At 42.4% G+C, this 27,992-nt stretch overlaps 1 protein-coding gene across 3 annotated transcripts in view; it reads left to right on the top strand.

The window, feature by feature from the left end:
- Positions 1-27,992, top strand: part of Ddr (discoidin domain-containing receptor 2) — a 126,330-nt gene that overhangs the window by 64,391 nt on the left and 33,947 nt on the right. For all 3 annotated transcript variants that reach the window (XM_066736403.1, XM_066736402.1, XM_066736404.1), the window contains exons 4-7: positions 409-628; positions 4,696-4,798; positions 18,266-18,497; positions 27,734-27,881. In XM_066736403.1, coding sequence (XP_066592500.1) covers positions 550-628; positions 4,696-4,798; positions 18,266-18,497; positions 27,734-27,881 — 562 coding nt within the window. In that variant the 5' untranslated portion in view covers positions 409-549. The remainder of the gene's footprint in view (positions 1-408; positions 629-4,695; positions 4,799-18,265; positions 18,498-27,733; positions 27,882-27,992) is intronic.

Raw genomic sequence — 27,992 nt, forward strand, 5'->3', positions numbered from 1 at the left:
AGCCATCTATACTCAATGCATTGTACAGTGTAGGCCACGACATCGCGAGTCATAACTTTTCTTTGAAGCTTTTGTTCTCAAAAGCAGCAAGAATTGGAGGGACGGTTATATCTAATTGTTGTTCACTTTGGACAAAAGTTTAACGATGGTATTACGTATTTCACACTTACAGCACAATTAATTGTTAGCAGAATGGTAAGTGACAGTTGTACAAACGTAGCAACAGGATGTGCTTGAAGGGTTTGGGGAGGTATTCGATGTATTTAGGTTAATATTGGGAGGGTATATCGATTCAAATATCTGAGTTACATAGCAATACCGGGTGGGTCAATTGTAACTGCGTCAGTATAATATCGCTCTTGTAGTGTCCACCGAACGTTATAACACCGATCGGCTGGTTTGTTACAGGATATAGACGAACAATCATCACACGCACACATTGTGGTCAGCAGGATGCTAGGAACAAGCTGCTGGATCGTCAAACCGGCTAGTTTCCTCCATAGCTGCTGATGAGCACCAAAGAGTCGGTTGACCAAGGTCATCTCGATCATGAGCGAGGAATTTTTTCGCAGACTCCTCCTTTTTACCATCGCTTCTATCCCAGCGTCACAGGCGGTCCTTGATATTGGTAAGTCAGAATTTTCAAAACTGTCTCTCTCTAATCTTACTGTCCATACTGGAGAATCACATAGGATTCCCCTCATTTTACTCCTGACACTTGCGCACTTCCGCTTGTGTAAATCTTTTTCAAGCACCGAGATTTACCTCGATAAAAGCCTGATTTCGTTCTACGTTGAAAATATGTTACCGGATCTTGTTGAATTATTGTTGTTACTCGTTAGACGGGTTATGGTAGCTGAATGTATTCCGTTGGTTTATGCAACGACTTGACAAGTTTTTTAACTTTCGCCCATCCTGCCATCAGCCTCATAGGAAGCTTCCGCTTCTTCCTCGTATCTCAACCCTGTTTTAATGCTGTAATCCGTAAAGTTTGCCGCATGTGCTTCCACGGATAAGTTTGGTAAACTCGTCGAAGAATCGTTGAGGGATTTGCGCCTCGCTAAAATCACGTCTCTACCGATTTAGACCCAGATCGTTCACGATTGATTCCTGGATTTCGCAATTATACTCGAGGATTTAACGAAACTTCCTGCGAAACTCGGAAAAGACTTTCGAGCAGCTCATGGCGTTAGGTAATTTGTTTATACGTAGCTCCGGAGAAACTTTTATTCCCATAATTGGCCGCGTGAAATTTTTCATTCCGGAACAATAATTAGTTTAACTCTCGCGACTCTCAGGACTTTCTGGTACAAAGTAAAAATTCATATAAGCGGATGGGCAGACGGCAGCATTGCTGGAAAACTACCTCGAGAGAAAAGGCACGTACGTAATTGCGTCGCTTTTTTTCACTCCTCCGCGCGAAACGGTCGATGCATCCGACATATTTTCAGGGACACTTTTACGACTCCCGGGCAGAAAGGGAAATCGTTTGGGAAGTTTTGAAAGCGTTCCTGTGTTTATAACGGCTGCGAAATGGCAAAAAGCAGGTTGCTAGTGCTTTTTTTCAGGATAATAGTCCTTGCCCAGCTGGCTTTACAGGATGGTATTGTATGCGCGCAAATGAAACGTCAGCCGCACGATGAATTAACAATACTATCTAATAGCTGTTCAGATGCAGACTGCTGCTGCTATTGTGTAGGTCGCTCTTCCATATCACTCAGTCTGTTTCTTCCCTGTTTACAACACATCCGTTCTGTTTTTCAGCAAATTAATTACTCTCTCTCTATCTCTCTCTCTCTGAGGAATCTTCGCACCCACTTCTAACATATCCGACTGAAATTCTCTTCCAGTTGTTTCCTCACACCTAGGCAATAACTTTCTGGTATATACATAAATTTATTCGAACTTACATTGTATTGACACTCTGTGGTTTTAAACCTGAATGAAAATTGTATAAATTATATTGGCAATCTGTCATCTAATAAGTTTACGAATCTCACTACTTTATATATATATATACCATCGATTTCATCTTTTGCCGTCGACAGTCAGAAGTTTTCCGATGGAAGCACATGAATGCATTTTATTCAGTAGCTACATAAAAGCAGCCCCTGATCAATTTGATTAATTGATCCCGTCTGAATGATGAAAGAGAGAAGCGCGATGGTCGAAGTGTGATAGAGAGGTGAAAATGAAGTGAATTCCGTCTTCTTATCGTTCCTGCAATTATGACTGGTCGAGCTCTGGGCTCTTCATTAGACCCGCATAAATCTTTAAAAGCTACGCTGATCCCTAAAGACCATGCGACGAAATCTAATCCAGCTTCAAGATTCACGTCCCCGGATTAAGCTTGCTGGATATAATTTTTTTATCAAGCTACGCAATAATTTAATTAATCCACCGAACACGCCATAATTAGCATGATTTCTTAAATGAATAACGCATACAAATGCAGACGGAGCAAATTGGATCGAAGAGAAGAATCTGTGTTTTTTTACCAAGACTCGAGAAAACTTCTTATGCATCGATTACGGAAATTGCGATGGCTTTTCCTCTTTCGCAGAAAATGACGTCTCTCCAGCTGGTATTTTAGGATCGAGCCTGGATATTAATGCTTGTCTCATACACAAGCAGCTGTCTTGTCACAATAACATTTCTGCATATTAAGGCCCCACGGACGATATCGACATTAGCGTGATGATGCTACGTTCCATTTGAACCGTTCATTACACGCATGTCGTGCGAAAATGTGTCACGTCTCTCAGATATCACGGTGCATCTGCTTGACTTATTGCATTAGGACACGACAATAATACTAAGCTTGATAATCGTTATCAATATGCATTTCGATCTCCATTCGGGCTTATACAGCGAGATCTTTTACGTTACGTTCTTCCACAACACGATATTAACACCATTTTTGCACGTATAGCGTGGAACGATGCAACACGACTAAGACACGATGGAAAGTTTTGAAGAATTTTCCCGCCATACGAGAAATCTCGGGCCTCTCGGGGTAATAACGGATGAGAGGAAAAATGCATGTTACGTATGTTAAATGCGAGTGGAGGAAGTCGATAATTGCTTGGAACTTTGTATTACGGTTGGTCCCTGCAATGAATGCTGTATAAAGGGAAATGGGTGATACGAGTGTACGATCGAAGTTGTACTGTTGGAGCGGTGACAGCTCTCTGGATAGAATTTTAACGAGAACTAGGCCGTACCTGTCTGACGAACTCGCGGCTCGCTTGTACTCTTGTATCATCTGGAAACAATGCACACTGCAAATGGAGAATAATGCCTGAAATGGCACTGCTGTAACATTCATCTTCCAATGGGAATTAGAACGAAAAGTCGAATAACTTCACATCCACCACGCTTCCCGTTATTAAATTTTTATTAACGGCGCCAGCAAGAATGGACCAAGTTTTTTTCCTTCCTTCTCTGCAGCTGATAAGTGTCTAAAAAATCCCCAGGCCTTTCATTCCATTCTTGTTATCTTGGCGCTTTTTTTGTCAAGCCCTCCTCTCCACTTGAATTCCTTCCATTTATCATAGAGTTTTCCGGCCAAGTGGATTCGCGATGGGATTTCGTAAGTTGGATAATAAAAATCGCGTAAACCCTCATTCGATATTATTATTTTTCGCCAGCGAGTATAACAATACTTAATGCAAGTCCTCGCATGATTTACGGCCACTTTATGTGCTGGCTCATCAGAGTAGCCAGGGCAATACATCTTCCCGCCAATATTCATGGCTATATAGTCCTATGGTACGTCCACTGCGTCCACAGCAATGTTGAAAATTCCTTGCTTCATTGGCCCGAAACGCATGTCCACTTTTATTTCGTTATGTATTCTGTCTCTATATATCGAGTGTAAAATATATACAGCAGTTTTTATTCACTTTGTAAATAAACGTTAAATACGTTAATTGTTAACCAATATATATACAATATATGATTTAACTCTGATATGCGATGGTAATTGAATTTTCTCGAAAATGAGCGCCGATGATCAAAGTTTGTAGCTTTATTACGTATTTCGAACGTAAGTCGTATATCCTTTATTATTACTTGTTGTTCTACAGTATAATGCCTTTATTGGTGCCACGAAGAGAAAAATGCTCGGTATTATCTTGCAATGGAAGAGCGTATCGAATCACCTCACAGTAATATCCCATGGTCAGAAATATTTCATCGCCGTGCCGTCTCATACCGTGAGAAAACTTTATTGCTAATATTTTTGCAGTACTGTCTGCTTTTATCGATTCCCGAAAATCTACTTTTTATTAACACAACTTATCACTCGAGGAATCGTTATGCTGGTTTCTAAAATTACAGATGTACATCCATAATCGATAAGGATGTACATATATATTTGTATATGATTCTCGCGAAGAGATTAATTTACAGTTTTATCATCTCTGGACTGTACCGATTGCACGAGGAAAATCGAGGTTCCATTTAGAAAATGGTATGCTTTTAGGCGCGATACAGACGTTTTGCAATAAGCTGTATTAATCACTAATTGGTTATGAATATCCATGAGTGGAAGTTGGATTTCAAAGGACCCAATTTACGCTCGCTAATTCCTGTACTTATCAAAGGTTTCAGTCTTAACGCGCGCGCATGACTGAAGTTAACGAAGAGGAGATTGATAATGAGTTCCGTCTAATCGGGTTTGAATTGTTCCAGGACAATGCACCGCGGCGCTGGGCATGGAGAGTGGAGAAATCTCCGATGAAGACATCTCGGCCAGTTCTATGTACGATCCGAGTCTTGGGCCGAAACATGCCAGGTAGGTGAACAATGATATCGCAAGTACAGCGCCTCGGTCGAGTGGCCCGCCATTTTGGTATCCCATGGAAACGAGTCTGATCGCTCCTTCGCTTATCCTCTCCCGCAGCACAATTTTCATTCTCAAATCTTCTTATGCAATCCACCCCAAATTATCTCTGCACTTTCCATTCAACCCTTATATTTTGCACGTCGATAGCTGTAACTTTACATGTGCTTAGGGGAGCCGATTAGACTACTGCATTTACACGAAATATCGGTAATGGTAATCACTGGCCCTAACTCAGACCTTCCTACATCCGACGTGCATTCGTTCCATGATAACAGCCTCTAACGATCGTGCTTTCAGGCTTGCGCGCTATTTAAAATTTTAATATAGCAAAGGCGTAAGGTGCAAACGCCGCGGCCAGTTAGCGATTTTAATCTCGGTGCTGTAATAAGAAATAAACTGAATTGCGGCCGGTTAATATTATGGGTACGGTGGTCTGGATCACGCGACCCAATTATATAATGGAAAAGTATTTGTCGCTGATCAGAGAGATTTTCCGACCACTGCTCGACATTAAAAAATATCCCCGCTTCGTATATATAGTGTATACGGAGTAATGCTGTATTAATAATTATATAAAAGCTGTTTTTTCACCTGCACTGGTATAATAGCAGTCATTAAACGTCAGATGCTCTAATAATATCAGGCGTGCCAATCGATCGACCCAACAGGAGTAGCTATTTTCCAAACTTGATCTACTACATTGATCAAGCGTTCTCCACGTTCTGACAATCCATGTTTCGCGAAAAGCACCGGTCTGGAAGAGCACGCAGCGCGATAACGAAGCCTGTCTCGCCAATTACAAAATTTTATTTAGTTAATCGTAGCCCGGGCCACGCGAGACCTCGATTAACGATCGATCTTGCAAATCAGCTGAATTTTCAGGAAACGCACAGGTATATATATATATATATATATATGTGCGCGTACATATACCATCCTATCATAATAGAGATTTGTTCGAAAAACTTTTCCATATAGGTATGATTTGACGTAATCTGTTAGAGAAGTTTTTAGAGTTTACTTTTTTACCGACGAATTATTTTATTTTACGACCTTCGCCGGCGAGCTGATGTAGAGGATCCGAAATAATGATTGATCGGAAGCTTGCGTGAGTATCCTCCATAAAGCATCCGCGGCTATTCTATATAGTAATATCGTTTGCGCCAGTCGTTATTCGGAAACTTTCGACTGTATAATAATGCCAATATGATTTCCCTGGAACCAGAAGAGGTCGTATTCCGCGGTGACAGAAGTAAAAAAAAGAAAAAAGAAGAAAGCAATTCCCCCCTTTACGGAACGTAATTTTCATCACTTCAGCATCGAGAAACATAATATAATAAGGGGCAGTGCCGATATTCATTTGTATAAGCCAGACATTCCGAGCTTATCAATTTCTAGCAAAGCGAACCGTAGGTAACGAAGTATGAGACGATGAAATTGGCCAAGTATCATCGGGAAATCGCTAATTCGTAATGGATGCAGCCACATAGGGTTTCGGTTATTGGCAGACAACGAATTTCGGGTCTGCCAGTGGTAATTCGATCGTGAATGAGGAGTAGCATTTTAATCTATAGTGCTTAAGCGCTTATGGCCAGCAATACCACATAGGTAGCCACGAAATATTCAACCAATCAGGTAACGCGTGCTAAAGCATCCCTTTTCAGGGTTGCACAAGCATTGCCTTGGGGTGGGACAGAAAGGGTGCACCTGACCCCTACAAATTATCTCCAATTTCGTGTAAATTCCTGTTGCCTGCGTCAACATAATACCTGTATTAGACGGTGGGCTCCCTCTCTTAGACGCTCATAAATCTGTGTTAGGCTTTTCTGTAAGGACCAGCCTGGGCGGAGCTAGTTAATTTTTCAAGATCTCGATCGCCCTTGGGCACAATGACTCCATACGGAGGATACGGTTCACCCCGAGCGTGTCCTTTTTATCCCTGGATGAACTCTGCTGATCCTCGGCCAATTCGTAACGCAGGATTCCTATGTTTGCTCGGTCCTTGCACGCTGCGTTCGTTGAGCGATTGAGTATAGGCCTTTAACACCAGTGTGTGGTCCGCAGTGCCATCAGAAGATCTTTGCGCGTTGCGCCACTTTTGTGGCTGATTCGAGAGTCAGGACAGTAACGTGATGAAACTCCATTGTGTAATCTATCGGAGTGGTTGCCAAACAAACGCTGGAAAGACCACTGACTCGTGATCCTTTGCGAAACAGAAGCTGCAGGGTACTCGGTTGGATCGAATAACCCAGTTTTCTGCTCCACGCGAATCTATTCCATGTATATATATATATATATATATATATATATATATATATATATACATACGACGTTATGTCGATGCATCAAAAATAAACACGCGATAAGTATAATTGAACTTTATTCGTTGCCTATTTTTTTTATTATATTTAAACTTCACCACCTTCGTTCCCCACTATACTTTCTCTCTCAGTCACTCTTTCACTGGCAATATAAATTGGCCATTGTTTAAAATTACTGTCGAAGCATCGAGTGCAAAAAACAGTGATTTTTCATGGATATTAGTTTGTTGTCAAAATGTTGGCCAACATAAAGCTGTTACATACCTCGCAAACCAATTTTCGTTTCATCATTTTTCCATCGACACCCTAAATCTAGGCTAACTGCGTTTTTGTCGGGAAGCAAAAAGTGTTACGTATATCTTGGAGAATCAGAGCTATCGTACTTAGACAGATTTACGTTCTCGCGTGAATTGCGTCAATTTCATAATATGCCATTGTATATTGGCATTTCCATTTGTGCTACGTTGTAGAGTTTAAAATCAAATCGCGTTCCATCAGAAGAGCATTTATAGTGTTTATGAAAGAACGTTAATTTGGGCGATGTGTTATGCATTGGCAATAGAGTTTGCAGAATGAGCGATTCAACGATATGAAATTGTGTCATTTTGACCAACAACGGAGATAACAAACGAGCAAATGTGAGAAAGCGAACTGGCGATTGTGTCGCGAAAATTGGATTGCTCGTATAAGCGTTTAGCGAGCTAGAGGAGCCGCGATGGGGTATATTTAAAAGAAACGAAACTCTGCTTTTATGTGAGACGCTAACTGAGCGCGATAGGATCTATTGGCTGGTAAGAATGTTTGTCCATTAAAGCGGGCTTAAAATGCCGCGCACGTGGAGGAAGCTTGCAGCAGGGGAAAGATGTCGAGCTTCGAAAAACGGGGTATTCACTCCGACGACGCGACGGCGAGGAAACTCACCAGAAGCGATATACGTGTTACACCTTTGGAAAGCCACTTGAGATCGATAAAGATTCAAATGGTTGCCAGCTCACGTACGAACTTCAAAAACCCACCCCCTTTGACCTTTTCAACCCTGCTAATTATGATTTTCTATATGTATATATATGCGAGCTTTTGGAATAAATTAGCTTGTAAATTGTTCATCGACGTAGCCTAATTTCAATTGCAAACCGTCCGGATAGGGAAGTAGCGTGCTTTCGCGATAGTAAGAAATAGTGCGAGGAGGAATCTAATAGATAAGGGTAGAGGTGAACGTGAATCGACTTCGCAGGAGGAAAAGTTTTCGCTTTCAGGGCTGCGCCTGTGACCATTTGTATCGTTGGCACGGCCAAAAGAAGCATTAGGAGACCGAGACCCCTAGGAAGGAGCAAACGGGAGGAAAGGCGAGGAATTCGGCTAGGGATAGGACCAGTCAAAGGAAAAGAAGAAGCAACAAGCGCGTCAAATGGAAAGCTTCGATGAAAGTGCGCGCGCGCACACGGCAACATTGCACAAACATAACCTACTTTACTATTGTATCTTCCATTTTCAAAGGCGAAGCTTTAATACAGAAAGCACTTCTAAGTTTCAAATGCAAGCCGATTCCCACCCAAAATGAAACTTAATCGTACTGCGGAAAATCTGATCGTTGTTCCAAAGCTTCTCGACAAAACGACGGGAAGCCTGTCAATAAAAGCCGTGGAGAAACCATTGAACGGAAGTCACGGAAAATTCTCACAGACCTTCAGAAATTAATCAGTTTCTTTTTCTATATATCTTTCGCTTCCCCCTGTCCATTCCTCTATCTATCTCTCTTTTCTTCGATTTTCCTTTAAATGTTTTACGGCTACAAGAAAAGAGACTTTTGTACCGTATACGGGCAAATTGTTAATGGGGAAAACGTGATGTATGATGAGGTAACGTTTCCTACCTTGTACTTAAACATTTATCAATACTGGTTTTCGGAGAAGGCCATGATATATTTCAGGAGATTCCGCCTCGGATCCAAGGTTTTCCTAAAGAGCCCACTGACCTTTTCCACGTGTGATGTTACAGTTTTTGCGTGTAAATTTAAATATTTCTAAACATATTTTTAATTAAATATACGACGAAATTTTAGTATAGCTAATAAAAGCGAACCTATATGTTTTTATAGAAGGAATTTGTTCAAGAGGTTGTTATATTTATTTTTGGAAGAGACAAGGCAATTTTGGATTCAAAATTTCTTAAATAAATCATCGTCCTTATGAAGTCATAAAGATATCTCTTGGTGAAATCAATTTGAGATTCTCGGTAGACTTGGTTGTGAAAGTATTTTCATCGAGCAAACCCAGCTTAGGCAAAGTTGTCGATCGATATGGTCTGAGGCGGACAGGCATCGGGGAAAACAATGGTAAAGTTTTCGTTTCAAAAAGCGCGTTAGCAGCTATTTGTATCGCTTTAAAGCTCGCATGGCCGACTTGGAAAATCGAAGCGGGAAATGAAAATGGACACGACAACGACTAGCTAAAAGTATTCTGACCGAGTAACAAACTATCGATGAACAAAAACAAATCAATTTCATCGAAAAGCAAACTTCGCTTCTGGAATATAATCGAACGTATAAGTCAAATTGCATCAATGGCTTTTGGATCGTATATTAAAATAGTTGGACCAATGAATAATAATAATTAATTAATCATCGCATATTGAATTATGGAATTCGTAATTCGAAGAATTTCTCCAGCAATTTTTTCAAGTCTTTCTCTCTCTCTCTCTCTCTCTCTCCCTCTCGCATATTTTTACGGAATTATTTCTCCTGAATAACGTAAGAAATTCCGTAAAACACGATAACGCTGCATACTGCTCTTATCTCGGCAACGTTTATTTAAATGTCTCATGTTTCATAATTTAAACTCTCTTTTCCGCCTCCTCTACCCCGCATCGCTTTTAACTCCTTCCGTATTTGAAACACGCAAGAAATTCTCGTATAACAGTGCGCGAGCTCTCAATTTTGGTGTGAGTTTAAAGGCAGAATTGCGGAGGAAAAGTCTTTTCAGAGGCATTATCATTAACGCGTGTTTGGCTTTATTCACTATTGGATTTCATTATCGATCGTTTTGTTCAGCAAAGGAAGACGATAGCTTTGTAACCAAGAGTTTGCTTATATATACGATCCCCATCAGGGACAGTGGTCGATCTGTAGGTCTTGTCCCGTCATTCCAGGAGATTTATACCGGTAAAATGCAACGTCACGCGAGTAAGAAGCGACGATGCGTGGGTGAAGGACGTTCTCAGAACGCGATATACGTGATGAATTTGCTTGATTCCGCTCAATGCCTTCGGTTATTCGCGAGGTACTACTTGAAAAAAGCTCGTCGAACTCATCGTAAATCACTCGGCTAAAATATGTCCAGAGTTTTATATTTCGCGCAAAAAAATCTCACTCTCGGAGTCATGTATCCCAGGATCGGAGAAATTTTTTAAAAATAGAACCACCGTGATTGCGAAGCGATCGTTCTAAACGGGAATATCGAATAATTGGCACTTTTATCGAATCTGCCTGGCATATCGGATTTTGCCAATCGCATTTATAGAACTTGAAGATAGTTTCTCAATTTTTCAGACTTCTTGGGCACATTCCATTTCCCTAAAAGTCAGGGCTCTCGACATTTATCCTCCACTCGATCGTTTCAACGTCCGTTCTCTCATTGTTTGTCCATTTAACTCTCCTTGTGAATCTACGGCCACCTTTCCATTCAGAAGTTACACTCGTTGTTTTTCTATCAGTATACGAGAGCTCTCTTTGCGCAAAATGATTCACTTCTTAAGGAGCGGGAAGAAGATTCCGATAAGAAGTTGCGAAGAGAAATTTAGCCTTTGTTGCATTAGCACAATCGTTACTGTGTTACTGGGTCACTCGGTATTATCCTGCTGCTATTTAAATTTTTCTTTTATCCAATGCGATGAAAGGAAGCAATTTAAGAATTCTAATTAATCACACGCTCAACGAAAACTTTGTCCAGCTAAAACTTTCCGACGTGCCAAAGAATATAGTCTGAATTTTCATAATTTTTATCGAAAGATCAATTTGACCAAGGAACACTGAAAATTTACAATTCGGCAGAGTGATAAAATTTAGATAAATATTGAGGTAGCCGGAGGTTCGAAAGCAGGATTCTACAGGCAGTATAAAAATTGAAAGTCAGACGGAACGTTTGAGGAAAATTCAATGGGGTGGGAAGCGGGTTGAGGGAGTTTAAGAAGCTCCCGAGGGTTTCGGGAGCACCCGGTGCATGGGCTCGTACAAGTGCACCGCCCACGTGCTTTTAGTTTTATTTAAGGTTGCTGTCGCCCATAGAGGACTGACCGTTATTGAATATCGATACTTGTCGTAAATCGTGCAACGAAGCCGATTTCCCATAAGAAAAAGAGAAAGAAAATCCACCGAAGGATATTTATAAAGCTATACGCTTTCAGTTTTTCAAAATAATAATAATAATCATAATAAAAATAGAGCAAAAATACACATGGACATTTCTCTCGAAAAACTCAACGAAGCTACCCTCCTTTCTCTCTCTCTCTCTCTCTATCTATATATATATATATATATATATATATATAATCCGGTACTTTTGTTTTTTGACAGTTTTGGGAGTAGATACTCTGGGAAATATATCCGTGTCTTATGTCCATTGGGCAGCTTTCTTATTCCAGCGATATTGCTTGCAGTGTAAAATGAAAAATATTTTGCTTGCAGTCTCCCATTCAGCGGCGAATCTCTATACTTACAAAGAACTAATATTGAATGAACGGAAGATGGAAAGGTTTAATGATGAAACGGAAATATTTGTTTTTAATTGCGCGGAGTATGAGAATATCACCGAGCGCGCGCGCGCGGCTGGCCATGGATATAGATAAATTTTCCTCAAGTTTCCGCGGGTGTATTTTAACGTTATCGGGAAGTTTCCTACAACGTAGTTTTAATAGAGGCATGGGAAACGTCGAACTCGCAAAGATTAAGTATTCCGGTAACTTTTAGCTGTTGCTTCTCGCTCAATGCCCATATTATTCATTCACGCGGAACTGAAAGAATTTGAAAAAAAGAAAATCCTCCGACAGTTTTTAAGGAAGTTCCCGACAGCGACGGTTAAAGCTCCTCTCCCCTTTGTGTTCAGCTTATTGCATTTGAATATTAATACAGCGTTAAGCCGGGATTATGACGTGACGTTTTAAATGCGAAATATTTTACGACCAATTTCTATTCCGAGCGACCTTTAAATACCGATCTCTATATCCTATATATATTATGAAGATTTTTCTTTTTTTTTTGGTCTCGAATGAAAAGTGTAAACTGAAGAATTCGGCAGAGGCGGGAGATAGCTAGGCTGAATCCACGTACATCGAAGACAGAGTGAAAAAGTATTGATATCGATTCCAGTAGCGAAGCTTAGAGAATCTATTCGACGAGAGTAGCGATAACGAAAATCTATTTCGTCTTTTCCATGTCGAACGTGTGAACGTGAACGTGCCTTCATTCGGCACAGGGCTAAATTTTCCACCTTCGCTCCCCTACTCTGTCTCTCTCTCTCTCTCTCTCTCCCTCCCACCCCCCATACTTCTCTCTCTTGACCAATCTGGAAAATTCAACTCTGAATTTTTAACTCGAAACTCGACTGTCCCTCGCTCATATTTAAACCATTTGACACATAATTTGCAGCCAATTTTAGTCGGTTACTTTTTGCTCGATTGTAGCAAAAAGGCAACAGATTACTCATTAATGTCGCGAAAGCTGTTGGACGAGTTTGGAACTTTGTCGCTCGACAAATTCTGTTGGAGACCGATGAAAAAATGTCGCCATTTAACGTCACCCACGAGACAAATAGATGCAAAATAGTTTTGCCGCTAACCGAAGCAAAATTTACCGACGAGCATTCGTCCTGAAATATGATGTAATTTTTCGAAACAAGCTTACGTGCAAAACCAGCCCCATTACATACCAATGATAGTAATGGATGAAAAAATAGCTACGTAAACTTTCGTACAAATTTACGCGAGCCTATAACGAGATGTAGCTCGATAGAAGCTAGATTCGCATAATTGAGCGAGTGAATGTACTACAAATCGCTACATTACATATTACTAACCTGATTCTGTTACACTTATAAAAGACATTCGAGCGCTTTTACTGATGCATTATCCTAGCCCGTTGAAGTACCGGGTGAGTAACGTATCGATGTTGTACCTAATGGCTCTTGTCACGCTTGCAGATAAACGCATAATAGCCGCGCACAGTAATAAAGCGGATCGGTTTATATCATTGGGGCTCGTAAAGAGATGTATGATGTCCATTTTAGCGTGGAATTTTAAAAGGAAATAATCGAGTCCTGACAAAATTGCGAATATAGGAGTCTCTCCACTCGAAAACAAGATTCCGTTTAGATCAAACGCACTTGCGAAAATTGGATATAATCTCGAAGGCTTTGTACACTCGAAGGAGTTACGAGAAAGCAAGGGAACGATACGGGAGGTCAATTGTCGCGTCGACGAATAAATAGTGCAAGAGTGTGCGTGGGTGGAAAAAATCGGGGTCAAGCCAGTGGGGAATTTGCTTTGGCGATGCGAAATTCTCGGTATTCGTCTCCCAACAGAAACAAAACCAATCCGGGTTCCATCACACGTCAACGTCATTCGCCAACGTTTTAATATCGATGGCTTAGCATTCCAGGCAACGTCCCTGGCCCTTCCCAAGGGAGCAGCCGCGCGTCGGTTCAGCTGCTCCGCGCGCGGCGAAGCACGGCCAGCGAAGAGGCGGCGAGGAGGACGTAGTGTACGCGAATGGAGAAGGTGAAAAAGGAAAACTGGAGCTCGCGTAAAATCGGACGGGGCAGCCGGAATTTTCATGGATCATTTGCCTGATGGCATATTCGGCAGCCGCATTCCCGGCATATTCGATAACCTGACGCAGCCAGGGAGGCAGGGGTCTTTCACCCCTTCGCACCCTATAAGCTTTTCCCCACACATACCTATGTGCACTCGCTGCAGATTCACTTCATGATAGTTCCAGCCGCCTGAAAAGCTCACCCGACCGAATAGACCGTGAACACCGCTGACCTGTAAAGCTCGTCGACTACCAGAACTCCGCCTTCAGGCTCCAATCCCGACCAACACAATGTCCCCCCTCTTTACCACCCATTTATCCTAGACAGATATATGTGATCGCCATAACTGTCTACCAACCTTCGAAGATTATTAACTGTTTCCTTCAACTTTATATAAAATGTCTCCGTTTCCTTTAATTCTCTCTCCTCGTAATTCCTTCGTGTATTTTTCACTCTTCCACATCTCTCCCTCTCCCTCTCGCTGCAGAGGTACAATACCTAAGCATAGTACACATAGCAGTATACACACGGTTTGTGGAATCCTTCTCCTTTCCATTGCTTTGATCTCCCTTTCATCCCGACCAATTTATTCGTTTTGTTCCGGCATGATAGTCGAAGAACGATAGGACTGCGGATACTATTCCTGATACCGTAAATTGCTTTGGTGTATCTAGCCCACGAACGAGCTGACCAAACTGGAATTTCAGACATGCGCCGACTGCAAACATAGTTCATCATAGTAGCGCGGAGAGAACACGTGAAAAGCTCGATTGAGTGAATTGACCGTGAACGCGCTTGATCTGTAATGCTCCATCGACTCGTGTAACTACGACCAGATGCAAAACTAAGCGAGCAAAACTCGCAGAGTTTCTCCACGCGTCAAACTCCCGCATATATTAATAGCCGGGAAATATCCCGTGGAAACTCCTTAGAACCGATAAGTCGAGAATTAACCGAGCGACAAATATTCCGGATTAAAGGGATACAACCTACCGAGCTTATTGCGGCTTCTCGCCAGCTGCATATTTTGATCCATTAAAAACCATGTGCGTTTCTCACAATAGCGTTCATCCTGAAAAATGATAGGATAAAGTGCGTTTATAGTGCCGCTTATGGCTGTAAGCCAGAGAATTAAAATTTCAGTCCGGGACTCGACGCTGTAGATTCGTTACGTGATAAGTCTACAGACCGCTTAAAAAGCTCAGCAGTAGCGCAGTTGACCTACAAAGCTTCCTGCACAAATTGTAAAATCCAAGTCAGAAGCCAATCTCGGCGCAAATGTAGGATAAAAATATTTTCTACCTTCTGGCGATGCATTATTGTAATCTCTCGTACTGCATGTATTCTCTTCCTTCAAAATTAAGTCTTCGATCGAATAAGGTTACGTCGAATGGTTGGAACAGATATAGATATACATATAGGAGGAACGAAGCTCGTGGACAATTTTTCCTTGTTAGAAGAGAGAAGGTTATATAAATAAAGCCGTTGATGTGTAGCGAGTTGGTATATACATACATATATATATATATATATATAGTCTTTCGAAAATTTCGCTTTTTTTGTGCCAACGAACAATCGCTCGACGCAGTCTTTGAGTCGTCTAACATAATCCCAGCTCATTTCGTCGCTAATTAGCGGAGACATTAGTCCTCTTCAGGAGACGCACAATGCCCAGCCTTCTCTGGCCTCTTTACGTCCGGCCACAATCCTACTTACCCACCTATCCCGACTATAGCATACAGTATATCTATAGCGTTATCATTCGAATTACCGTATTATGGAAAAATTTAATTAGTTTCTGCAGCAGTGAAGAGAAGAGAAAATCTCGCTCACGTAGAAGCCGAGCTAATGAAAGGAAGTATGCACTAAATGCATGTTTACCAAACTGGACACATTTGATTTTTAATAGGTTATCATTAGACTCGTACCGCAGATTTTAATGTTAAAATTATCAGGATGCCTTCCGCTTAAATTCGGAGCAGCGAGAATTTAGCGAGTGTAGGGTTCATAATTGTATAAATTCCGATTACGAACTGTTGGTTCGAGGTACAAATTGTAATGATAATTCATTGTTGGAAATTATGGCAGAAGCAGGTGTGGTTTTGTGTCTCTCAGGAGGCTCGTGGCCCATTTCCAAATAACAAATACGAAGACGGTTGGTGGTAACGATCGCAGGTCATTAGCAATGCTAATGCAGTTTCGAATGATGAGGCAACCTAATGCCACTCACATTTCTACGGGAAAGCCACTTGCAGAAACCACCAACTAGCTGGCCGTCGTAAATTTCACGTAGACTATTGGCTTCCTATTAGCGATCGAGACCCATAACGTAGCCAGCCATCCGAAGGACTACCATTTTACGGAAATTAGACGTCCTATCTATATATATATATATATACATATACTGTCCTATACAAACCCAACCCACTTCTAGCACATAACCTCGATGATATAACCCATAGCAACTAATTTCGGTATGGACCACTCGCTTCGAGCTTTATTTTTCATTTTTTATCACAAGGCGCCATTGCTGATTATCAATCGACGAAGCTGGATAATGAATATTTGAAGAGAATCGACTCGGGAAGAAATAATACAGAGAAATATTTTTGCTCGACGAACAAATTGCCCTAGATATATTTACCTAGATTTTTAGTCGGCTCTGATTTTGCTTGCGTACATATAGTATCATACCATAATAGGCATCATTCTGCTTTTAAAATTCGATTTATCGATCCGCCGGCTTGCGTGTCGTGTGAACTTATCGCGCTAAATCTGCCATCTGCATGAAAGCGTTATAATGAAAATGATCTACATGCATTTACCGAAAATTGTTTTTGGTAACCCAGTAATGCAAGGGCCGAGCGAGGCTGGGATGGAAAGCAGCGGCACTGCTGTGTGAGCTAATTACGAAAACTATACATTCGGAGCACACGGGCTACCCGCGGAGAATTTCAAGGGGAACCTAATTCGGCCGGAAACGATTCGCCAGAAATTAGAACTGTCTCGTAACGATGTTAGAGCCCTAGCTGCTGCACGGTTTACGTCAGTACAGTGAAAAAAGAGCTCGGGGAGTAAATTAGCGGGGGACTAAATGAAATTTCAACGAGGTATGGATAGTCGGTTTATGGCATAATCTGAATTGACGGGAACAACGCTGGGGGATCTTCGAAAGCTCGCAAGCACCTCAAACTTGTTACGATCGGACTATATAAAATCCTATTGAAGTTTCTGATTAAAGAACTTACGGCTTAAGGATGCCTGTTTTACGTTTCTTTCCTCGATAACGATACAAGCGGTTACTCCCAAGATTCCTTGTCCTCGAAACAGGCTAAAGGAATTTTTATGAAGGATCGTGCACCGTTTCTTCTCACTTTTACGACGCTACTCGCGTTAAGGGTCTCTAAAGACGCAATTAATGATCGATGCAGCGGCTCAACGAGGGTACAAAAGCTCCGGTAAAGTGTGCAAAGTGATATATAGCTCTCGAGAAAAGCAAGAAAAAGCTGTCTACTTACCCGAAGTAAACTGTCTGTAAAATCAGCCTTATCGAATTTTTATCTACGACCCAATCAGGGCTACTTTATACATATACGCAACGGATCTACAAATTATATGCGCGAGTTAATTATATTTCTATTGTTCGTCCCAGAGAGTCTTGTACCGTCTGATTGTTTCGCTCTTTGGTCTCCATTAGGAAGAATTTTTCATTGGTGAGGAGATGTGCAGGCTGACGACGTCGGTTAGTGGAAAGGACGCAGGACTTGTATAGAAATATTTCAGCTGGTTCGGTCGTGGAGCACCATCATAGAGGCGGCATGCCCGCATGTAAACAATAGACCAGGCGAAACCCACTGAAAGCGTTTGCGGTTAATTAGGCTGCAATGCTGTTAACAATGTCCTATCCCCTCCTCTTGGCTACCATCACCCTTGGGGGTTTCACTGCTATTCTCGACGAAATTCGTATCCGAGCAAATTTCCTCCGAATAAAGTTATCTCCGCCCCCGTTTTCGGTCTTGCCTCGAGCATGCTAATTATCGCTGTCACTCGCGGCCAATTATATATAAACACTGCGCGCGGAGAAGTCATCCCACGCTGCTGGACGAATTTCTGTTACACCCTCGTCTCATCGGTTCAAGCTAATTTCCCCTAGAGTTAAAGCGAGATTCTAACGTCTTCCTCCCGAGTCAGCTTCCTGTAGAACCTTGCGTGGCTGGTCCAGGGGTCAGTGACCCTTGCGAACCGATCAATATCACCGGCGAGTCTCATATAGATCGGTTTGCTCGTTGCAGGCTGAGGAGGAACGAGGGTGGTGGTGCCTGGTGCCCGAAGAACGTGTTAACCAAGGATCGCAACGAATATTTGGAGGTTAACCTGCACAGTCCGAGGATCCTGACGGCCGCGAGGACTCAAGGCCGATACGGAAACGGAAACGGCGTCGAGTATACCGAGGAGTACTACGTCGAGTATTGGCGGCCTGGCTTCAACAAGTGGGTGCGATGGAAAAATCGACAGGGCATGGACGTAAGTATGAATTGATTCCTTCGGAAGCTCCATTGTTCTCGCTCTTTATCTCCCGATATCTGTATGAAAATCGCCCAATCCGACACATTCATTTCTCGCGCGAAATCAAACTCAATGTTATATAGATGTATGCATATATGTATATATACGAGAAAGAGAAGCGGGGATAAATTAAAAAGCCGAAAAAAGATTTGACATCAACAGGTGGCGCCGTTCCGTGGTCTTCTAAAGGATGATGGACCTCGCGCAGTTTTCATAAGTACCTTCGTGTTTTCTTAAGAATATAACCCGCGCTGTGCTTGCGCTTATCGGCAGAGAAGACTCGATGAAAGAGTTTCGGGAATGTACGTAAATGATATTAATTATCAAGCAGAGGCAGTTGATTCTTTAACGATGATTATTTATTCATTTCAGAGTTATTTTAACATTTTGCTTGATATAATACGTTGCGGTGTAACTATTATAGCATACTTTGACTCTGGTGGCTAATTACGGAGCAATTTCCATCCAGGCTGCGCTAAGTGATCGCGGTTGCACATTATAATTAACTTGGCAAAGAGAATGCAGTCTTGATTTGGTGAACAGCACGCAAGCTCGCCGAGCTTTTATTCTTTCGTGGATTCGCTCGTGCCCGGTTAGCTGGCCCCTTCGTGCTTTGTGTTGTTTCTGCCATTTGTGTTCTCCAACAACCATACCTGCTCTGCCACTGAATCTATAGTTTACAAATGAGAGTCTCTATCTGTGTAAGCGGCTATTATGGAACGTGACGTGTTAATTAACGTCCCTTTACCATGATAATCCTACCACAATATCCATTGCACCATCAAAACACGTCATCCCGATAAAAGCAGCCCGGCCTAAAGTGCGAACGTCAGAGTTAAAAATTCACGTTTTCCGGCTCAATTATCATTTTAATTCCCAACGTCGCTTCGAGAGAATTCCATCGATCAAAATTCAAACTTCCTTTCGGTAATATCTGTGTTTATCTTAAAATTTCGTACTCCAATGCTTCCACTCTGGCCATTAATCTCATTTCCACAGGATTTATTCCACGGTCCAGCCATATTTGGTAGACTAAACATTGGTAATTTTGTCTCATTTTGCTCATCGCCACGAGACTATAAAAATTGTGCAAAAAGCTGCAGTAAAAGAACTCTATTTGTGATGTTGAATCTCGTAAATATTGTAGCGAGGCTACAATTGTAATATGGTGCAGGAGTAAATAATGATCAAACGATTTAATAGAAGAAGTGAAGGTATATGGTATAACGTCGATACCCTATGCTGGGTTGGAAAACCGCTTTGTTAAAGCATCGCGCGACTCAATTCTATGTTAAATGGAATTTTAATGAATCTACAATAAAGCTGCGGTATTTATATCCCTTCGAAACGATACAGCGCGTTCATATATAATCAATAGTAACGAGCAGTCCATTTTTCAAATCCAATTTCGATGTCAGTTGAGCTTTTCATTATTAGGACGTTCCCCTCTCGCCTCGAACCCTTTTCTCTCGAAAACAAAAGAGACGCTGGTATCGATTGATGATAATCCTGAAATTTTAGATTAAGTGTGCAAAATCCATTGTCTGCCAAAAATACAAAAAGGCATGGACAGCAGTGAACGGGTATTAATCGCCAAAGCTCCTTTTTCATGCTGCCAGAGATCGATGGAGTTTCCTTTAATTACCGTTATCACCGTTATTCCTCTGATAAAATTACATATATATATATACGTTGCACACAGAGCGAGAGTGTATAGCGCGAAAAAGAAACGTTGATAAAGATTTTCAGCGGGCGAGAGATGAATGGTGAAAAATTGAGGTTTATATATATGATATATTCTTGTGAAAGAGGCAAATGACGAAACCGATCGGGAGATCAGATTGGGGGAAAAAGCAAATGTGAAATTTTTATCTATACGTATATAGAGAATAGCGAACGATCAGCTTCGTTATTCGGTCTCGGTGCGCTATATCACTGATTCGTTTGCTATCTCTCTTTCTGCCATGCCTCTTTTCCAAGTCCGAGCAAACACAGACAGGAACTTCCTGTTCCCCTTTGCGTTCTTGCCATTTTCACGCAAGCTGCTCAAAGAGGGGGATGGCAGTAGGGAGTTGCAAAGGGGGTCTGGAACGTTTACCCTGGAGCCTCAATCTGAGCGGCGTGTGATCTTTGTGCTTTCCTTGGACCCTTTTCGCTTTGAATACAGGCAAATATGTGAATGCGTGCGACAGAGAGAGAGAGAGAGAGAGAGATAGACGAGACGAGAGGAGAAGGGTATGGCATGAAAAGGAAGGAAGGAAGGAAGGAAGGAAGGAGGAAGGGAGGGAGAGGGGGGGGGGGGGACTACGTTATGGGACGAAAGTCGTACGTGACCCAAGCCCTCCACCGTCATTTTTCCGTCGGCAATCCTCGAAATGGAAAGGAACACTATCCCGAGTGTACGGGAAAGGGTTTCCTTTTTCCGATCGACCGTTCCACCTTGGCTTGCCCTCGGCCCTCGCCTCGGTCTCCAGCTCGTTCCGCCTGGTTCCGCCTCTCCACGCCTTACCGTCTGTTCCTAGCCCGCAACGATTGCTTCTGTTCGTCGGGAATTTCAATCCCTGTTAGAAAAAGCTCCGGCTTCGTTATTCATTAGTTGCGCAAAGTAGTGGTGCAATGGCCCCTGAATATTTCACATCGCGTCTGATGTTCCTTAAGTGCTTCTCGCTTCCGGAATTTGCTTTACGAATTGATTTCCGTTCGCGCATCGGATTTACATGTTTAATACCGGCAAATTTCTGCCGTCCAATTACATTGTTTCCAGAAATCAGAGCTCTCTTATATACCATTCACCGGATTAAATTTTTCCCTCATGAACGATCCCCATTCGCGCCAACTATTCCCGTAATTCACCGTAATCAAGTTTGGCTCCGCTGCCGAATTCTGTTGGGCACATCCAACATGGAAACCGACGGAATTCATCGAATTTTCGACATAATAGTGCTGATCGTAATTAGCGAATATTTTTAAATCTTCCATTAGCGCTCCAATTGGAATCATGAGTTACTTAATTATAGAAAGATTTCAATGGTAGCGCGAACGTTGGCCCTTCGGAATGCGAATTGTATATATATATATATATATAGCAACGGTCCCCCCCGACGACGCTCGCGCATGCGCGCTGCGAACCCGTCGTGGCGAGCCAGCGGTAAAAACCAAGTGTTTTATGCGATAAAACAATTGTTTTTCCCTCTCGCTTTATCGAGTAGTTGAATTTCCTTGTTTATATCGCGTTGCAGATTGTGCTTTAATTCCTGTGTCGAGCGCTTTTTCATCGCCCGTTGATGTTTAGATAAAAAGCGTAGAGTCGAGCGGAGAAATTGCGCAATCATTCCCAGGCTCGTCCAGAAAAAGTGCATTGACGACATCGCGAAAATTTATCGTCTGATTTCTCACTTGATTTCTCTTTTTACGGATTCCCCCGGCCAGGGCCGGTGGTCCCGGGCAAGAATAAGTCATTGTCGGTCTTTCTCGAGGTTTCTTGGATATTTTCAAGGCGAATGGCGATTCTCGTTAACGCGGGAAGGCCGCAGGTGTTTGTATCCGTTCACGGTTAAGCGATTCCTGTAACACGGCGTCTTTGGCTGGCTGAAAAAGCAGCTTGCACGGCGTTTTCAGCGGTGAAAATTCGCTCACTGCCGGAAACAGCCGAACAGCGAAAGAGGAACAGCATGCGAATGAGCTGGCTGTTCCCGCGAGACGAATACCAAAAGGTCTGCAACCTGCAGACAGACCGTAATACTGTTACACCCGAGCGGAGTTTGTGCTTTATGGACGACATCCGCCGAGTCCACCATCTGCCATAAGCGAGCTTCCGGTCGTGATATATATATATATATATATAATCCAGGAAAAAAAGCTTTTCAAAGGCGCGTGCAACCAGCGAGAAAGTCTCAGCGATTATTATAAAGTTGGAAATTCCAAGCGGTATATTTATTCATAGATATATATACATATATATATAACGATTAGTTCGATAAAGCGAGAATCACCTTGGTGGAATTTTTTCCTCGAACCACCAAAGTCTAAGCTTTTGTTGAAAGTTTCAATGAGATTCTAGCCAGTTACTTCTCCCCGGAGTAATGATCTTTCCCCCGCATATAGACTTAATATTCCACTGAATATTCTCTCAAGGAAGCTATTTACCAAATAATGCATTGCCGAGGATTATGAAGCTTGAAATGCTGAATGGTAGTTATCATCTCGGAAAATCGAGGGCTTTCTCCGGTCCAGGTCGTTGCGCGCTAATTTCCACACTTGGGATTTATCGTCCTGCACCAATGGGCTTCTAACTACGGGGGGTTGAAGCGGAGGTGGTGGGATAGTGGCAACAATAGTGCGGGAGAAAGAGAGGAGAGTCGTCGCTGCTTGCGGGAAACAAGACACGGTTGGCTCACCGTGATAACGTTCCCAGAGGCGCAGCACGATAAATCCCGCAGGTGAAAGTTAGTGTCTACCAGGAGTTGGCGTATTGTGCCGTGGAATATTCTCCTATCCACGCGTCCCAAGACGGAATTGCAACTTCTGAGACCTGCTTCGCTGTAACTTCTGAAAGCTTCATATCACTTGTCAGTTATCGCCTTATTTCGCTTGACGCGAATCAGCATCCAGTGTGCGAATATTCTCGCGAATTAGCTGCAATTTCCAAGCTGCGTGCTTCGCCAAGAAACTCGATGACCGGAAAAAAGGAGATAAACGAATCAGTGCGCAGATTCGAGATCAACGACGACGACGACGCGCCGCTGCATGCCTCGATCTCGACTACTCGCGATGTTTTCTTGCTCCGTGTAGCGCGATTAATCAGATTTTTCACCCTTCGACGAGCTGCTCAATATTTTCCCAAACTTGATCGATGTACCACGCCCACCATTCCGAAAGTAATTCCTGAAGAAAAAAAAAGACGAGGGACTCGCGCAAGAAAGGAGGGTTGGAAAACCATTACCGTTTCTACAAGCGAAACACATCTGTGCATAATCGACAAGTCGGCGCTTTTGTTTGACTTGACGACAGCTCGGTTAAGTCCACGGGTATCGACAGTAATTTCCATCGAAATTTCAATCTCGTTTATACGCTAAGTAGCTTTCGCGAACCCCACCCCGTCTCGTCCCAGCCCCGGGACGGCCGACGTATCGAATTTTAATCAATCACCGATAGGGACAGCCAATTCCAGAGCCAATTAACATATTCATCTCAACGGGACACCCTTTTTCCCTCAATTTCAGCCAAATTCAAATCGTAATGTGGCGACGCCATTACGAGACAGCTCCGGTCATTACGATGGATCGCCCCACCCCTTTCATTCCTATATATATATATATGTGTGTGTGTGTAATAATACAAAAATCATACCATTATTACACCACCGAAATCACTCTACTCTGCGCCAATTCCAATCACTGTGGTTTATTATTTTTAAATTCCTCGCTGTGCATGCAAAAAATCTTTCGTTACTTTACTGGGAAAATTCATGAGAGAATCCCATATGCGTTCCGTCATTTTGCAAATTATAATAAAAGCTTGGTGCACGTGTACTTGAAGTTTTGGAAATCTCTCATTATTATATTGGAAAGTCTGGAAATTTATTTATTCAACGCGGTAATCCCTCACTGTTGCAAAACACTCGCTTGATTTATCTTTCTTAGCTTTAAGGCGGTTAATCAGGATTATTTTAAAAATTATTATCGCGGTCTTTATATAGTAACAGCGGATTATAGGATTGGGGCGATACGATCTTGCATAGTGGAGGAAATGGGTTAGTGATTCCAGCAGTAGCTAAAGTCCGTTTATGGTCGGGCGCGTAAAGTCAGTCGGAAAAGTTCGATCCAATATCAGGTGGAAGAACGGAAGACCTTTCGCCACGTTTGAAATATCAACGAGCTCCGTCAAGCAGAAAGAAAATTTCGAGAAATTTTCTTATCTTCGCTACTCGAAGCCAATGATCAAAATAACATTATTTCCCTCCACATCCCACAGCTTCCGGTCCCCCTCTCCGATCCACACTCCATGCGACGCATCGTTTCGAAATTGACCCACTTACAAAAACTGGACTACACGCACGAAAATAAACACTCGAACAAATATTTTTTTCATCTCTCAATAACAAGCTGGATTATAGATTTCTGGAGCGAGCGTGGATAGACTATTAGCGGATTACCGAGGGCCGACCATTTTCCAGGATCGCGCAGACGCGTGGATTTTCCTCCCCATTTTTACCGCAGTTTTTTCCACTTTACTAGAATTGGTGATCCTGAGCACACAAAGCACCATCAAATAACTCTGCCCCGTTTTTCGATATATCGAAATTCCTTATTCCCCCTCGGATAAAGAATTTCTTTCTCAATTTTCCACTGTCCAGAATTCTCCTCGAAATCTGTAAATTATAATAAATATAATTTCTTTTAAGCGATTAAACAGCAAAAATTTCCCTTTTCCCGCAGGGTGATATTTGTATTTTTCCTGGTTGACGAAGATCCTCTGAAAATTGTCGTGGTTTTTGCCAATGAAAAGTAAGTAGCGCGCGGCTCATTAAGCTGCGTTAAGTTTGCGCGTGCATTTTCTTGCCAAGGCGTTAAAATTAAACAGTTCTTCATTAGTGTAAAGCGCAAGCCCGATTTTGGCCGCAAACAGATTAGAAGGGGCAGCAGCAAGTAATTGCCTGAGCGCGAGCAGCGGAAATGGAACGTGCCGGCCGTAAGCTCGTTCCGCTTTTTCACCCTGAAGACGAGCTCGCAACCGCGTTCTCCAAAATGCAGCAAGGAATTTCTGTGAAAAGCCACGACAAATCCAGTTGGCCATCCCCCTCTCGCCCACTCACGTAATTAAATGCTCGCTCGCTCATTAAACTCCCCTGGAATATTTGCATCCTCGTATTCACCGATATTCTCCCCGCATAATATGCATCAACGCAAGAATAATTCATGCCTTTTGTGCGCTATCAATTAAACGTGGATTGTTTATAAAGATTACGCATGTAACAAGCACTCGTATATATGTATACATACTCGATCGTTCGAAATCTCTATGTAGTATACAGATTCGGCAAGAGGGTCCGTGAAAATTGTTGGATTTTTCATTTCGTGCCGATTTATAGTATAATGAAGGTACTATATATAGGTGGGCGGGGCTGAGGAGAACCGAGTGGTTTTTAAGCAAGAGCCAATGGGCACCGGTCGATACGGTCTTAAGCGATTCCGAAGTAAGTTGACTGTAAAAGAACGGGGGAAAAGCACGTAAAGTTTTCCTTCTCCGGTGTCTCGTAGCGCGACTTACCCACGAAATACGCTTGATCGACCCAGTAACCTTACCGGGATCTCCTCCGTGCACATTTTCTTACCCCTACCGTTACTAGAAACGAGCTTGCAGGCTAGGAAAAAGAAGCTTCTTGCCACGTAGCGTAGTGGCCTTTTCACCTGACCTCTCCTTTCGCAGCGCCACCTTAATGCTCCTTATTAATTAACCCGAATCTTCAGGGTCTTCGAGACTCCTGCAATAACTATTCTCGAATATATTAATAAATCTGACGAAGAAAAATTGCTCGCCTATTTTGCGAATAATTAAAAACGTAACTCGTCGAGTTATAAATACAGTGATTAACATTTTCAGAAATCAAGTAACTTTGAGATATTTCCCCGGAAATAAGTTTCGAAAAATTTCTTCCGACGTTCTCCAACTTTCGTCGTATTTTTACGACGAAAGTCTGACGTTCGAGCCGGATCCGGGTAATCTGCGAATCACCCTGTGATCCTTTTGAGGAGCATGCGAGTGGATCGGCGACCATAATAATCGAGCTACGAGTAAATTGAATAAATCTGAATTTTGGCCAAATTAGGTCTTTCCGAATTCTATCGGTCGTCGACTATCCATTTGACCCCGTATCGGCTGTCCTCTCGATTCTCACCCCTTATATACAATCCTTTGTTTATAGCTGTATTAATTATTCCCAACGCGTAAGTCTAGCTGGAGCTACTTCGTATTCGTATCACGGTCGTTTCGTATACAGTTCACAGCGTAAAAGACGCTGCGAATAGCAGCCAGAATATTCCCTTGGAACTTGGTTGATTTTCAAATTTTATATTGCATAAAACAAACCTGATATAGATTTTAGAGTAACTGGTATCGGAGTCAATTATACGACTCTCCAGTTTTATCGAATTTTTGTATCCTCGTTTCACTGTCTTATCGCTCGCTTGGAGATTTATTTCCTTATTGATAACTCAGCGCTCGATCAGCGTTTTGCGAGAAATAATCCTTTTTTACTATACCATCCGGGGAAGAACTGCGATTGGCGCATCGTCGTTAACAGTCAGCCGCGATACGAATCCGCACGTAGATGAAGCAGCTGCGCTTCTTCTTCTTCTTCTTCTTCTTCTTCCGCCTCCTCGTAAATGGAAAAGCACCTGCTCGATTTCATGGAAACGGCACGGCTCGTCGCTGCATCGCCCCGTGCAATGACGGCTCGACACGTTTGAGAATCGCGCAATTTTCCAGTAATCGCGTGCCTCCCCCCTGATGGAAAAAAGGAACCGACTAAAAATAGTGGGAAATCAATGATCGATCCATATCACCGATTGCTGGCTGTTCAGTTTAAGGATACAGGGAGATATATGTATAGTCGATTAATTTCAGTTAAAACAGAGAAATTTGATTTTGACATTATTCGCACGCGAAGAGACGAGAATTGGCCAAAGATATCCGGCTCGACGTCCGGAAACAGTGAAATGTGCTGCGGAATGCCTGACGATGAAATTCATCCAGAACCGCAGAAGCAGCACGAGACTCGCGTCGATTTTCATTTCCAAGAGTCTCCGCACGTGGAAATTCATATTTCAGGCGTTATTTCCTTACCACAATAACCCCGTAGACCTGTCTCTTCCCTACACGTGTACCCACGTGGGAGTCATGCATTATTGTATGTTTAAAACGGTCATTTACATTTAGAGGACTTCCATTGTTTACTAATCGGCCATGAAGAGTCTCCGCTATCAAATTTGCACCTTTTATGCTCGCGCTCTAAGTGGCAAACGTCGCTATATTTGCTAGGAACAATATTAGTCAATTGTTCAATCCGATAGTCTCTATGTATGATCGATCGAATAATACGTCAACGTAATTTAATTAGTATTTTAAAAAATTTGCTAAAGTATACCCATGCTATAAATTTTTCTGAATTATTTAAAGGAGAATTTTGTTTGCAGCTTTTAGCGGGGAACCACAACGCCCGTTCGGAGGCCGAGCAGATCTTCGATCCAGCCATCGTAGCGACGAAAATCCGCTTCATCCCTTACACCTCCCATATACGCATGGTATGCATGCGGGTGGAGCTTTATGGCTGTCCATGGACCGGTAAGTGAAATTTATGGCTTCTTTTCCGTGGCATCGTATTTCGCGACCGTATACCTATCTGTAAAGGGTCACCCCACCCACGCAAAATATCCAACAGCCACCTGCTTTTTC

Source organism: Prorops nasuta, unplaced genomic scaffold (genome assembly GCF_024137725.1).
Source record: "Prorops nasuta isolate Cenicafe-Biocafe unplaced genomic scaffold, Cenicafe_Pnas_1.2 PNAS00015, whole genome shotgun sequence".
Lineage (NCBI taxonomy): Eukaryota > Metazoa > Arthropoda > Insecta > Hymenoptera > Bethylidae > Prorops > Prorops nasuta.